We start from the raw sequence: 14,731 nt of genomic DNA on the forward strand, positions 1-14,731 counted from the left end.
CTTTGCAGAGCCACTATCAGGAAAACAAAAGAAGACAAGGAAAGATTGTTTCCATCTGGCCATCTGCTCTTGTTTTCCTCCTTGCTGGAGGCAGAGAAGGAATTATGTCTCATTAGATGGTCTAACACTGAATGGTTACTCATCTGAGGGTTTCTTGAAATGGCTCCAACCACATGATACTCAAAACTTTAAATGGTTACTACCACCATTTTGAAAAGAACCTGGAAACAGACTGGAAACCAGCTGAGCTCTTTTAACATCAGACTTATATCTTCTCAGCAGTGAATACAAGCTATTTTATTACACCTCAATTATATCCACTGCATTAATCTAATCAGAAGGTGATTCTGGGAAGAGCTGCTAATAATGAAGACATGGATCCAAAAAGAAAGCCAGAATCACTGTTCCCCAATCATGGAAATATTTTTCCCTTCCAACAGGTTCAATTTATTTCTATTATTCCACCTTTAGCCTGAGTTTTTCTAGCAATGCAGTCATGATAATTATAATGGTTCAATTCATATGCAACAGACATAGACTGTTTGCTGCCATCCAGATGTCTTAGACTACAAATTACTTAAATCCGAAACATTGTCTGTGCTGCCGAAGGCTTAGGGAAGCTGTAATTATAGATATATAATAAATAAAGCAGAAAAACGTACTCTGAAAAACATTGCTGTCCCAGCTATGTGGAACAGTTGGAAGATATTCCTGGGGTAAACAGTCTATATATATATAGCTACATCCTGCCTCTAAGAAACTCTACCGTCTAGTTGTCAATTCTGCTTTATCCTTCAGAAACAACTATGCTCTATGTATGCCACCTATGGAATGCAGTAACTGCTAAGTTTTCTATTAGGTAAATTCAGGCTGTTATAGGAACAACACTGTCCACCTTTTTGTTTCTTTTTAAACAGTCTGCCCAAATAATTCCTCTGGCTAAATATGCTTCATTAACATCTAGGCCATATAAAAAGTTTTGCAGCTTGAAAATATACATATTGCTTTATAAACCAATGCCTTAAAATGTTGGAAAATCTAAAATTAAAAGTTTTACGTCCAATGATCAATAATTCCAGTTTAGCTACATCCCAATTTTAACAGTTCAAGTATGTAAATAAATAAAAACTGTTACTAAAGTCGCCATTAATTCTAATCATATAAGAAATAAAAGCAATTATAGCTCCCTACAAAATCCAGCAGATTGTAAAATGTGAGTTCCTCAAAACAAAACATGTAAAAAAAATGACAATTTGAGTCATGCAAGCACACTTCAACTATTTATTTTTAATCTGTCTCCAATTTAGTTCTTACATTGTAAAAACACAGTTGATTTTTACATGTTCTGACATTTGGATACAGCAACAGAATGTATTTGTTTTGTTTAACTAGAATGTTTACAAAGCTTCCAGATACATTATACCTAGCAGCTAGCTAAGTTCTTTAGGTAGGATCTTTAAAAACATGACATTTATCAACAAGATTAGCAAAGGATCATTCTGTGTTTCCTTATTCCCCATTACAGAAAAGTGAATTAGCATTGCTGGATCATTAACTATGCCTATAATTTTCCTTGGCAGAATTTATCCTTATGATTATACACCCAGTTTATATAAACTTCAGAAAATTCTTTATTAAAAGTAAAAACAGCCTTGAGTTGAGGTCGACTCCTGATGACCCTAGGGAACATCCATGCAGTTTTCTTGACAACTGCACCAAAATGGTTTGCCATTGCCTTCTTCCATGATGCTTTTCCAACTTCCCAGGATTTGCTCCTAGCCTCCAAGAGCTAGCCAAGCCCAAGCCTGCTTAGCTTCAGCTGCCACCTAGCTGTGTGATTGTCTATTACATTGCCATAGGGAAGGCTAACACATACATGCTGATCAAATGTGATGTGGCTGTTTCAAAATCTGAAATTCTATAGTATACTGTTTCAAAGTACCTTAAATTCCCCTACTGGGAGGAAAAATAACCTACACTTCAAAAAAGAAGATATAAGAGAAGTTCTTCTCTTATAAATCTCAGGAAAGGTACTCTCAAGCACTGCTTTTTTTTTTTTTTGGTCTTTTAAATGCTCCTTAACAAAATTGCTCCAGATGGCAAGTTCTCTTGAGTTCTCCTGAGGGCAAAAGCCATAGAGGCAGCAAGAAATGACATCTCAGAATAGTACTGGTTTCACATTCTTATTCAAACCAGATCCCAGGAAAGGCCCAATTTATTCTAATGTAAATTTAAAAACTTTTTTTTAAAAAAGTTTATAATCTTTTCAAACTCCCATATTATATTTGACCTCTATTCGGAGGCTGTGTTTGGAGTCTATACTTTGTTTCAGGAAGAGATAAGGAAACTTTACCATCCAGAGTTGGTGGTTACTCCTCCTTTCACTCTCTGCAGATATCTTTCAGGATAAATTCTCAACACTTGTTTTTCAGCACAGTGGCCCCCTCTCATATCCCCACCCTCCTTATTGCTCTGAAAGGGGTTCAGTCCAACTTCCTATGCACCTTAGCCAGCAAGTAAGATATAAGTTGTCCCATTCCAATTGTCCTATAATACAAATCAATACATTTCTCTGCATTTTCCTTAGAACACGAACACCTAGGAATCTGCAATCTTTACTTTCCTCCTGGGCAATTAATCAGCTCCTTCCTGAAATTATATTTTCGCTGATTCATGTCAAGCTTCCATTTTATTTCTCTAGAAAACCTCATTCCCCACTACCTCTTAGCTTCAGAGATTTCTGTTGCTCTTTTGTTCTGCAATGGCTTTGTTTTCTCTTCCATCCTTCTTCTAATTATGCTCCACCAGGCCCTAGGCCCCTTCAAGCCAGCAAAGGAAGCTTTTATGACCTGTCATAAATCAGGTCATCTATGCAACAGGAAAAATAAACTTTCCAATACTTTGTATAACCAAGACTATTTTTACTGTTTGCTCACTGAACCATCACAGTGTTGAATACATAATATACTAGAAACGGTCTGAAAATTGCCCATATGTTGAAGCCAGAGAAAAATGAAGCAGCAGGAGAGAGAGGAAGAAAGGGATGTTACTCTACAAAAATTCCAGACGGAGCATACCAGATTGGAAAGTATGTTTTGCCTTACACTGCTGCTTTACTTTTTCTGTGAAAGTAAACAGCTGTTCGTTTATAGAGCTGAAAATTAAGGTGTGAATTTGGAGAGAACATTCAAGGACGGCAACATTTGCTCCTTCCCCTTGCCTTTATCTGTACAGCCCCATCCTGGGTTCTGTTTCTTGGTCACACAAGATGCTTAAGATATCCATTCATCATTCAAATTTGATGTAAGTTTAGTTTCAGGATGGAATAGCTTTCTAAAGAATTCACATTAATTTAAGGCGTCATAGTGCAGAGTATAAAACTGTCATATAAGGTCTTTTTCCTTCTAACTGCTCAGAAGTCCAGTCTCAACTCTTGAGAAACTCAAATAATTAGTGCCACAAACAAGGCAAAACAAATGGCATTGGTTAAAAGGACTGGACAACATTATTATGATTTTTTAAAAGGATACTGCAAAAGAGGTCACAAGACCGGTCTAGCCACCGAACAGAAAAGCTTATTCTGAATCTTGCATCGTTATTGGACAGATTCTTGTTAATACAGATTTACAATTTCAGACTTAGAAACACCATGTGCTTTTATATAATTTTGCAATTTAGAACTTTTAGAACTGGGGACCTGTTTTCTACCCCATTATTGGAAGACAACATGTCAGGGTTTCTTTGATAACACCACCTTGAACATGGAGCCCCTTCCTTGAAAGATTAAATTACCTCATCCTTGCATTTCAGCAGATAGAAATAATTTTGGTTGTTTGATAAGCATTAAATGACTAATGTACTGATGAAAAACTTACTTTAAGTTTTCTATTGCAGAAAATACTTGATTTCACTGATCATTTTGGGGGAAGGGATATCCATCAAATCCAAGTATCTGTTAAATCTGAATTTACATCATTTTCATCAGTTTATATCATTTGTCAATTATGTAACTGATGTAAATGATGTGATTTGCAAAAATCTCAGTTTAACAGACTAGCCTTCTGCTCAAATGAAAATGTGCTGTATCTAAAATCCACTAAACCATGGTCCATTAAACTGAGGGTTTACTATACTTTGATTAAACTTTACTGCTTTAATACTTTATTATACAGTGCCTTGAAGCCCTGCTGTCTTGAAATTGATATAAATAGTATACTCCTCGTGGACTTTTCTTCTACACAAGTGATATTGAGTGCTGGGGAAGAGGTTATGATAGTTGTTCTATATTTCTTCTATCAGCTCTCTGTACACTTACATAGGTACTACTCTCATTTTAGCAAACAAAGGCTGATTTTGTAGGCCAAAAGCCTACATAAAGAACCTATACATAAACAATAGAAGATCTGGGGCAATTCAACATATCTACATTTATTTACTGTGCAAATTCTTCCATTGTTAAAAAAAGAAAAGGCATAATGGTTTACTGCATTAATAATGTTTTCTTTCCTCCCCCAATTTCAGTCTGAAATTTGATAGAAATAGGATTTCTTCTGGAATTCAGTTCTAGCAATGCAAGTTGTAAGTTTCATGAGAAAAAAAAAATTCAGAATTGTAATATAAAATCTGAGAATCATAACCCCAGAAAGACCAATTAGACCATTAAGTCCACTCTCCTGCTTAGTATAGGAATCCAAATTAAAGCACCGAAGACAGATGACCGTCTAATCACATCCAATAAAGGGGAATACACCACCTCTAGGTAATTGGTATTATTATGACATATGTTGTCAAATGCTTTGCTAAGTCAAAATATATTGTGTATTTAGCACTCCCACAATCTATTAAAATAGCTACCCAATCAAAAAATGAGATTAGGTTAGTCTGACAAGATTTGTTCTTGATATATTCCAGTAATTACTATGTTGTTTTTCCAGCTTCTTACATAGTTCTCTTTATGATCTACTCTAGAAATGTCTCCAGTATTAATATCAGACCAACTGGTCTATAGTTTGCTGGATTGTCTTTTAACCCTTTTTGAAGACAGAGACAGTATTTGCTCTCTTCTAGTTATTTGGCATCCTAAGATTTCTCAACAGTTGAGTCAGACCTATCAGGTGGTACCCTAGGATTCAATTCATCTGGTCCTGGAGAGTTGAACTCATTCAAAGAAATGACGTATTCCCTGACCATGTTTCTATGGGTCTCAAGCTTCAATTCTGCCCTTTCATCCTATTCTTCACAACTTCTTGCTGGAATACAAACTTTTTTATTCCAGAAGTCTAAATCAAAATTTAGAAGTCTACCCTACTGACCTTCCAGAAAAAATTGAAGACCTGGCTCTGCCAGCTTGCATGGGGGGGATAACAACTCTACCCAATCCTGGGGGTGGCTAGCGCCTCAATGACGCTCTGAGTGATCACCAATTATTTTGGATCTTTTTATTTTGTATTTATTATTGTAATATTGTAATTTTAATTGATTTTAATTGTTTTGTAAACTGCCCAGAATTGTTTAATGAGATGGGCGGTGACAAATTCGATAAATAAATAAATAAAATAAAAGACAGATCGCCCTGCCTTTTCTGTTAGCATTTCAGCATCTACTATATTGATTCTTTTTCTTTATTTTTATTTTTGACATGTTTAAAAGAAGCCCTTTTGATTTTCTTTAGCATTGTTCTTAGCCTCATTCTTTAACTTCTGCTTATTCTCAGCTTTTGTTTTTCTGACACCAGTGCTACACTTCTGGGCTACCTGTCCATACTTTTACAGTCTTTGTTATAACTACTAAATCATACTAAATTTTCCTTTCTGTATTAAAAGCTTGAGCTCACCTTGTTCAAACATCATATTCTTGGCATGAATGTTTATAAAATGAAGGGCTTATGAACTTAGTAAGCCAATATTCTTTCTGGTTTTTCAAAAACATTTCACTGTTCTGCAAAACTAATATTAAACAAATATTGTTTAATTTTAAAACAGTTCCACATATGTACTATATGCACATGAAACCAACATTTTAAAATTAAGGACAAAGCCTGAGGAGCTTTTAACCCAGTCTTACACTTCTGCTGTTTGATAATATACAAAGATTATGTCAGCAACATGTAACCCTTGCAAGTGACATGTATCGTGAAGATTTGTTTAGGTATCCAACAAATAAATAAAAATTAAGGAATTCTGCCAAAACATAATGAACACAGACCAGTGTCATGCAAACAAAAATGCACTTCTATAAAGGGATTTCCTCCTTTTCTATCCATCCCACCATAGCCACTAAAGTCAGCTCTGGAGAGTTGAGACTGTTGGAACAGTTTTAGAGACAGAATGAGCCAGAGGGTGCAGGAAGAAGAAGGAATGCCCTAACCCCCCAATTCTACTGCAAGCGTACCATTAGTTTCTAACTTGTAAATTTAGTTGGGATAGAAGGCATTTGTTTATCAAGGATGTAAGCATACCTGGTAGTCTAAGATGCTGAATCCTAAACCTATTTTTGTATCTTTAACAAGGACAATGACTTGGACTTCAGAAGACCATAGTGTTAGTTCCACATCTTCATCTTCCTGTTCTTCCTCTGGATTTCCAAGGTTGACCTGAAAAATAAGATAACATGCTTTTTCTACTGATAAAATGCATCCAGTATATACAAAGCTAAAAAGTAATTTAGATTGGAATTTAAATGATTTCATAAAATTACATATTGGCTGTTTTGGTTTAGCATAAAGCAAGATACTACATACGTAAGTAGAGACACTTAAGGTGTAAGGTATAAATAACAAGTGCAAATAAATTAGGATCAAAATTAAGAGCTTATTTACATATTTATTTTATTCAATTTATATGGTCACCCATCTCACAAAAGTATTTTTCTAAAGCTTCCAGATCAATTCATATCTTGTACGGAATGTTTTTTTTTTATTATCCACACTCAATCGTTACCGACTCTGCGGCGACTGCCTGGACGAGTCCCTGCAGTTTTCAAGGCAAGGTGTTTTGGAAGTGGTTTGCCATTGCCTCCTTCCTAGAGCGGAGCCCAGCTGGTGAGCGCAGGAGGTGGGATTTCCGTTGCTTCGCGCCTTTTTCGGGCGTGTGCAGCTTCCGCGTTACCGGCAACTGGTCCCGTCTCCTTTGCAAGGCGCCGCCAGCATTTTTCCTCCCACCGGGGTGAGAGTACCCATTTATCTACTCACGTAAGTTTTCGAGCTGCTGGGTTGGCAAGAGCTGGGGAGGAAGCAGGAGCTCACTCTGCTGCGCGGAGCTGGGCTCAAACCACTGAAGTGTCGACCATTTCTGGCCGGCAGCTTTCAGCGTCATTAAGCCGCTGCGCCACCACGTCCCCCACGGAATGTTTTAACAATGGCTATATCTTAATTTGATTCTAACTTACACAGAAGTCCTTTTTGGGAAGAACGAAAAAAAAAATAATTAGATCTATCAAGTTGGGCTGTTTGAGAGGGAAAACTATTTGCAACAGATACTCAGCTATAATACTGAATGTTTTTATACAAAGATGAAAGAATGTGTACAATGTATTTTCAGTTGATTTTTTTAAAAAAATAAACAATAGAAATGGACATTTATGAATTCAGAGGAGTGTCTTTTCATCAGTTAAATTGGTATTTTGTTTACTGATAAGCTATTCAAAGCAGGAAACCTAAGGAACAGCAAGAGCACATATTTACTTTGCAATGAAAATAGTAAAAGTCAATATCTGGGACCTCTAAAAAGTTTAATAGCTAAAACTGTAATCTTCCAGTTACCATCAATTTCTTTGTTCACAAGATGGAAGCAATCAGCTAATGGAGAATCAGAGATTAGGTATAATTCAAAACTTTTGTTCCATTATTAAACTGTAGAGAGATGAATGGGATGTACACCGTCAGCATGTCCTTTCATTGATTTACATACTTTGTATCATTATTACAATGATGTTTCTAGCTACTTGCCTAGATAAGCCACCAGGAATTTCCAATTACATTAAAAGTAGTAAAGTCATGAACATGAAATATTTCTAAATGAAGATATGTTTTCTGAACTACAGTTGCTAAATTGTAAATCCTAAAATGTAAGATTCAGAAGTACATATTTAGCACTATCAAGTTCAAAACTTGAAGTTCAAAAATGTTCCATTTTAAACAACTCCCACTTGGGAAAAGAAAAAAAGGAAGGTTAGTCATTATTGCCCTACACAAATAAAACATTTTAAATCTTATTACATCTTGATGGATACATGAACACAATGTCCACAGCTTGAACAGAAGATGATAGATTGTTCCTTCTAGAAATAGCCACTTGAGCATTTGGAAATGATCTTCCCCAGACTTTCCTCACTCTGAGGTGGAACCTCTGCCTAAAGAGCAGAACTTAACACTTACCACTTATCTTGCTCTGGATCCTAACTTAGGTGCTCAAGAGTATTCAAAAATAGCATGGATGTAGCAGAAGGTTAACACTGTCAAACCTACCAATTCTGGAATATCTTTTAGTGAGATTATTTTACAAGAATTAATATGGAAATCAGATTGTAACTACTTTGGTTGTTCTTTCAGCTTCTTTAAGTAGCAAAATGGATTATATAAACTGCATAGATAAATCACGAGCCAGAAGGACTAGAAATTTGGATCTATGACTCTAGATTGTGGAGTGCTAGCCAGCAACCTGACATCAAGATCCAGATAGGATATCTGTAGGAACACTGGAAGGAATCTCAACAGCTCAGATCATAGAAGAAGCACCATGAACTCTGAGCATTGCCTGCTTCAATATAATACTGTTTAATATTTTCCACTCTAATACTGCTTATTAGAGTATTATGATAGTAAATATGATAATAGGAGAGAGAATCTAATCATTTACAAGGTAACAGCAAAGCTTCTATTGCTATACTCCTAATAGTATCAGAGATAATAACTTTTCATGAACCATTTAAAGAAGGGAAAGCAGTATGCTAATGAATATGCACATTTATACATGCCCATAATAAAGATTTCAAAAGGCAGATAAAGGAGAGCATTTTCCATTATCATGTGGCTAAGAATTTTACTTTTAAAAAACATGACATTCTGAGCAGTAGAAAAATGGCTTGTGAATCATTCACATTCATTATTCATAGTGAAAATTAAATGCAAAATAACCAATACCGAAAGCAGGAGCAAAGTCAATTAATACTCTTTGGGAAATCCTTGGAAACATGCCATTTTTTCTTGTGGAGTTTTTTTTAATACCTTTGGTTCTAGACAATCAGCAACAGTAGCTGTAGGTTCATCCACAAAAGATTCTGTGTCATCATCAAACAAACGCCGACAATAAATCAGGGTAAATGGAGGGGGAACTTCTTTAAGAAAAGAAACAGCTTCACGGCGGGATTTCCCATACAGCTGGACACCATTTACCTAAGGAAAGAAAGGACACCATTCATAAGCTGGCATATACTTTCAAATTATTTGGGTTTACCATAAATATTTCACTCCTTACTAGTGTTTCAGTGATAGGCAAGTGCAATCCCCCCTCTCCAAAGCATATATAGATGTACTTCATTTACAATTCCAATGATGGAGAAAAGGTTCACACACACACACACACACACTCACACACACCATTTTCAGGAAACTGATGGCTTCCTTAAACCACTAAAGTAATCAATAGCATTTATTTAGTTGTACTTGATCTCCTTGGCCTTTCTACTCTCATCTCCTGTTTTACTGTAACTCTTCAGATATTGTTGCATTAGGACACCCTTCAGCCCCAGCCAGCACAGTGAACATTAAAGGATGCTAGGAATTGTAGCTCAGCAGCATGTAGAGAACCATTGGTTAACTGTTAAGGTTTTGCCGTATTAACACTCTTCTTCTTACTGTTATTTCTTTTCTGGTTCTTTCCACAAATTGAATTTCTTGAAAACCTGGAGAAAAATAAATGTCTGGGTAGGCCCTGTTAGTTCTATGCAGCCTTGCCTCCCCACAGTATTGTGGCTCATAAAGTCCACAATGACTTGTAGACAATTCAGACTGATGTATAGGACAACCAACAGAAAAGGTGTAAGAGAGAGAGTTACCAGCTAGGGCAAACTCCAAATTAACTGGTTATAGTTATAGTGTTTCTACAAGTAACTACTTGGGTGTTGTGGTATCAGTCATTCTGTAAACAAATCCATGTATACTTTACTCGGAGTGGTTATTCACTATATATAGAATAGTTCAATTCCATACTCATGAAATACTACAATTAAATCTATCAATTTCTTGCTGAATTGTAGATTATTTGTTCCTTTTAGAATGTGTTTGCCATTTTACAGAGGTTTTTTTCGCAAAAGAAATCACAAATTTTGTGTGCATATGTATGCATTGAGTAGTCACGATTAACACATGATTCAAATGGATTAATCCATCTGAAAGGCTGCATCATGTAAGCACCATTTATCAGAAGTTAATAGCCTCAGTTTTCAGACAGACCTATCACTTGTTCCACATCCTCGTATATTCTGCCACATTTTGGAACTATTCCATATAACATGGTATGTGGCAGACAGCCATTCAGACAACTACATTTTCCAAAACAACATCCTTTTTGCATAAATATTTTGAGAGGTAGAATGGGTTGTGGTGATTTGGCACCAGGTCTCCAGGCAAATATAACACTTTTCTTTTTGTTTGTCCACTGACTCATGAGTGAGGATGAAAAACATGGGCATCATCAGAATGGACATCACTTCTGTGACAATAAAGTTCCATTAATAAGAGGTAAGTTTCTCTCTCTGAACATACAAGATGCATTCAGACTCTTCTTCTGTGATATGATTTTATTTAAGTCCTAGTCACAGGAGCTAAAATATGAGGACTTTGTGTCCTCTTGGTAGAATAAAACTAATCTAGATTAGAATTCTAATCTCATTTCTTGCTAATCTTATTGTTCTTCACAATAACGTTATGATATCACGAGAAGGACTGTGACAAAGACAAGTGTAATGCTAGATTGACTACTATCATAATTAAGTGAATGCCTATTATAGAAACCTTTCAGTACTTACAGAGCTGGTCTATAAGAAAACATACATTGGGGGTGGAATTGAATAGTAAATCCAAAGCTCTGCTAAATTCCACTGTAAATTGGAGGGAGGAAATGCTTTTATTCCACATTTTAAAAATATTTCTCTCCCACTGACTTCAATGAGAAGAAAATTATATTTCTGTAGTTTTCAAGTGTATTTCTGTAGTTTTCAAGGTATACTTCGGAGTGGGAAATCTTTTCATGCTGCAGATCAAGTTGTTCTTCCAACCTATATATTCTTTGCCTCTACAGAGATCAGACTGTCAGTGAGGCAACAACCACACAAATGTCCATGCCATCTGGGAAGGGGCATCTAAGATTGAATCTGTTTCTGCACACTCAAAGGAAGAGTTCTCAACTGTCTTATAGTTCCTTAGATCATTTTCTTCTAGAAACATACAATGGCATTCTATTGTAAACCAAGTCATTCTAAATTAGATCTATATACACACATGCGCGCATGCACACATACACACATTTCAGGGCTTCTATTTTAAATAATTGCTGTAGGCTAATACTGGAAACATTTTAAATAAGCCAAAGACTTAGTGTTACATTAAGCAACGAAGGGGGATTGGGAAATGAAACTGAAATCACAACCTCTGGGTATAATCAAAGATTTGGATCAGTAATGGAGACAACCTTTACAACCAATATTTTGTATACTCAAAAAAATTGTCATAAAAACATCTCCTAAACAGAGGTTGAGACTTCTAGTGTAGGGACACACTGTATCTGCAATTGCTCAGGGGCTCTTGAAGATATAATTTCTGTTTTTCCCATCTCTAGCTAATCTAGGTATCTTAAAAGGCATTATGATGCACTTTAAACATACACTCCATGATACAACATTGATTATTAAAAATTAAACAGTATTTTTCATATAACATACTACTTAAGAATCGTACCTCTAAAAGCTCATCCTCTAACTGCAGTAAGCCAAGTTTAGCGATTGGGCCATCTGCAGCAATGGAAGAGATGTAATGATGTCCTTCAAAGGTATCCAGTTCAACTCCTAGCCTTAATGTGTGAATGGGCAGCAGCTGTATAAATAAATCACAGAGACTAGTCAAACAGGAAAATGTAAAGAGAATGTACATTGGACTCTATAGCTCTGTGAGATTCAAATCAACTGGATATTATTTTAGTTTAGTAATGAGTTGAATTGATTTATTATTTTTATTTTAATATCTCTTGATAAAAGGACAATGATGCTCTCAAGTTCATCTCAACTCCTGTTAATGCATCCATGTAATTTTCTTGACAAAGTCACAGAAGTGCCATTGCCTTTGTTTTTGCCTTTGCCATTGCTTTCTTTTTCTTTTTTTGTTTCTGATTTTCTTTTATTCTTGTTTTTCTTTTACTTGCCAGTCTAGCTAACAGCCCTTAAATTCCCAGATTGTCAGCAATTATAAAATAGTAGCGGGGGATGCATGGATGGCCTGGATGTGACATGATCACCTGGATTTGTCTGTGAAAATATATTTTTAAATATATTTAAAATGGGTTTTATGGTACACATTTAAACAACAGAGAAACAGACAAATACCGCATAGACCAAAAACCTGTCTCAGTAGAATAAAAATGTTAGATTCGACAACTACTTCTCACCACTCTCTGCCTAATGTACTTAAACAAATCAGGAAGAAAAGTTTTGAACATTGTTCAAATAAGGCTTAAATTTATAAAATAAGTGGATAAATTAATACATAAAAGAAGGGATAAATTAATAATAAATCCTGGTTTCTGAGTCCAATTTGTTAAGTATTAAAAAAAAATAATCTCAATTTAAACAATGTATTTCTGCTGGCAGCAAGAGCCAAGTTGAACTGGATACATACATTAGCATGCAGATAATATAGAGATTGGATTTTCTGGAATTCATAATTATTACTGTATGCAAGTACTGCAAGTCAATGTTGCTTCCAATCAAGGTTTGATTTACAGAACATCTCTTAAAATGTTTCTGGCTTAGGTATATTAACTGCATTTCTTTTCAGTGCCAATCCTAAACAGAGGGTATGCCAGGGAAGCACTACAAAGAATTTTAAGAAGCAAAGCTGTAAAATATATTTGCAAAAATTAAGGACCAAGTAGTTTCTTGAATAAATTCATGCCTGATACATAAGAGCAGCACAAAAATCATAAAACATGCAAAGTGTCAAAAACGTTCTGATCGGAGAAGCTGATTCACATCCATGCCTGTTTCCATTGCTAACATGTGTTGAAAGGGGGGGAAAAAAAGATCCAATACCTTTGAATATTTCTGTAGCTCAGCATCATCTGCAATTGGTGTATCTATTGTGACAACCTAAAAATCAAATTACAGTAAGGCTTCATGGGTACAATAAAGAGCTACTTGTATTTCAAACGGAAAAAAATGGACTAAAATATATTACAGATACCTTCCTGGAACAATGAGGGATTGAAGCACTGGGAAATAAAGTGATGTTGCTCTTTAGGCAAAAGAAAGAGGAATGCTACATAGTTTGAAACCATTTAAAGGTTGGTTTAAGAGAAGTAACTCTTGAAGCAACTGACATTGTTGCTTCAAGAGAAGTAGCTCCTAACTGAGTCTGCAGAAACAGTGTTATTATTGATTAGGCTCACTATGTGTTAATGACCAAATTTCTATAATGCTGCCCCTTAAATTATTCCCTATGTACTAAATAATTTAAGCTGCCCCTTAAATTATTCCCTATGTACTAAACTGCTGAAAGTTTAATCCTCTGCTGAAAAAAACAGATAATCTCATTTAAGATCTCATTTCTCGAAAACAATAAAAAACATTACATTCACAGTAATTTAATGAGTGTATATGGATAACATACCATAACTTCAAAATCAGGTCCCAGGAGTTTTTCCCATTTGGCTGTCAGTTTATTTTCTGATAAGTCCAAGGTGTTCCCTAAATTTAACAGTTATTATTATTAGGTAGTTCTTCAGACTGTGTATTATTTACTTACTTACGTTTCAGTAAAACACAAAGCATTCTGAAATAATGGCCCTGGTATAGAAATGTGACATTTGCAGCATAAAGGCAGAAAAGAATTTTGCATAACAAATAAAGCTTCAGGTAATGCTTACATTATGTATAGATAGATAGATATGGCTGGCTGGCTGGCTGGCTGCGGAATGGCTGGGAGTTGAAGTCCGCCCATCTTAAAGTTGCTGAGGTTGAGAAACACTGAACTCACCTATCTGACATTTTTTTCAGCTTTCTTACTTACAGTCAGAACAGTGTTATAGCCATGTGAGACAACCTGACATGGCTAGATACCAGTATCTGACCACAGCTAGAAGTGTGTATCCTTATAATAAGCCCCTCACTTAAGTAATATGTAACTTGCAGAAATCAAAACTTCCAAAGTGCAGCCAGAAATATTCCTCTAAAAGCAGAAGCAACTGAAGGATAGCTTACAACAGGATAGTTTGTTTATATAGTCTATTTTGTTACAACTTTGGACAAGTTAGACGAAATTTCATAGCAGCAACACTCCACATTAATAAATCATGTTAATGATCAACATCTGATTTTCTAAAAAAAATGTCCTTAACTCATATGTATCATTTTGCTGGATGTTTTAGAGTGTAAGTGCATACAATGACATATGAAATACAACTACATTAAGAGGTACACTGCTTGGAGGACTAAAAATATTAAAAAGCAACCCTGTCAGTCATTT

At 35.5% G+C, this 14,731-nt stretch overlaps 1 protein-coding gene across 2 annotated transcripts in view; it reads right to left on the minus strand.

The window, feature by feature from the left end:
• The window catches only part of PATJ (PATJ crumbs cell polarity complex component), a 154,657-nt gene that overhangs the window by 108,944 nt on the left and 30,982 nt on the right, over window positions 1-14,731 (minus strand). For both annotated transcript variants that reach the window (XM_088154302.1, XM_088154301.1), the window contains exons 14-18: window positions 13,877-13,953; window positions 13,300-13,356; window positions 11,954-12,088; window positions 9,224-9,391; window positions 6,458-6,592 (exon numbers count right to left, since the gene is read on the minus strand). In XM_088154302.1, the coding sequence (XP_088010428.1) occupies window positions 6,458-6,592; window positions 9,224-9,391; window positions 11,954-12,088; window positions 13,300-13,356; window positions 13,877-13,953 (572 nt within the window). The remainder of the gene's footprint in view (window positions 1-6,457; window positions 6,593-9,223; window positions 9,392-11,953; window positions 12,089-13,299; window positions 13,357-13,876; window positions 13,954-14,731) is intronic.

Source organism: Python bivittatus, unplaced genomic scaffold, assembly GCF_059951505.1.
Source record: "Python bivittatus isolate LINGU-HERP-01145 unplaced genomic scaffold, Pbiv_v1 ctg000700_np1212, whole genome shotgun sequence".
NCBI classification, from domain to species: domain Eukaryota; kingdom Metazoa; phylum Chordata; class Lepidosauria; order Squamata; family Pythonidae; genus Python; species Python bivittatus.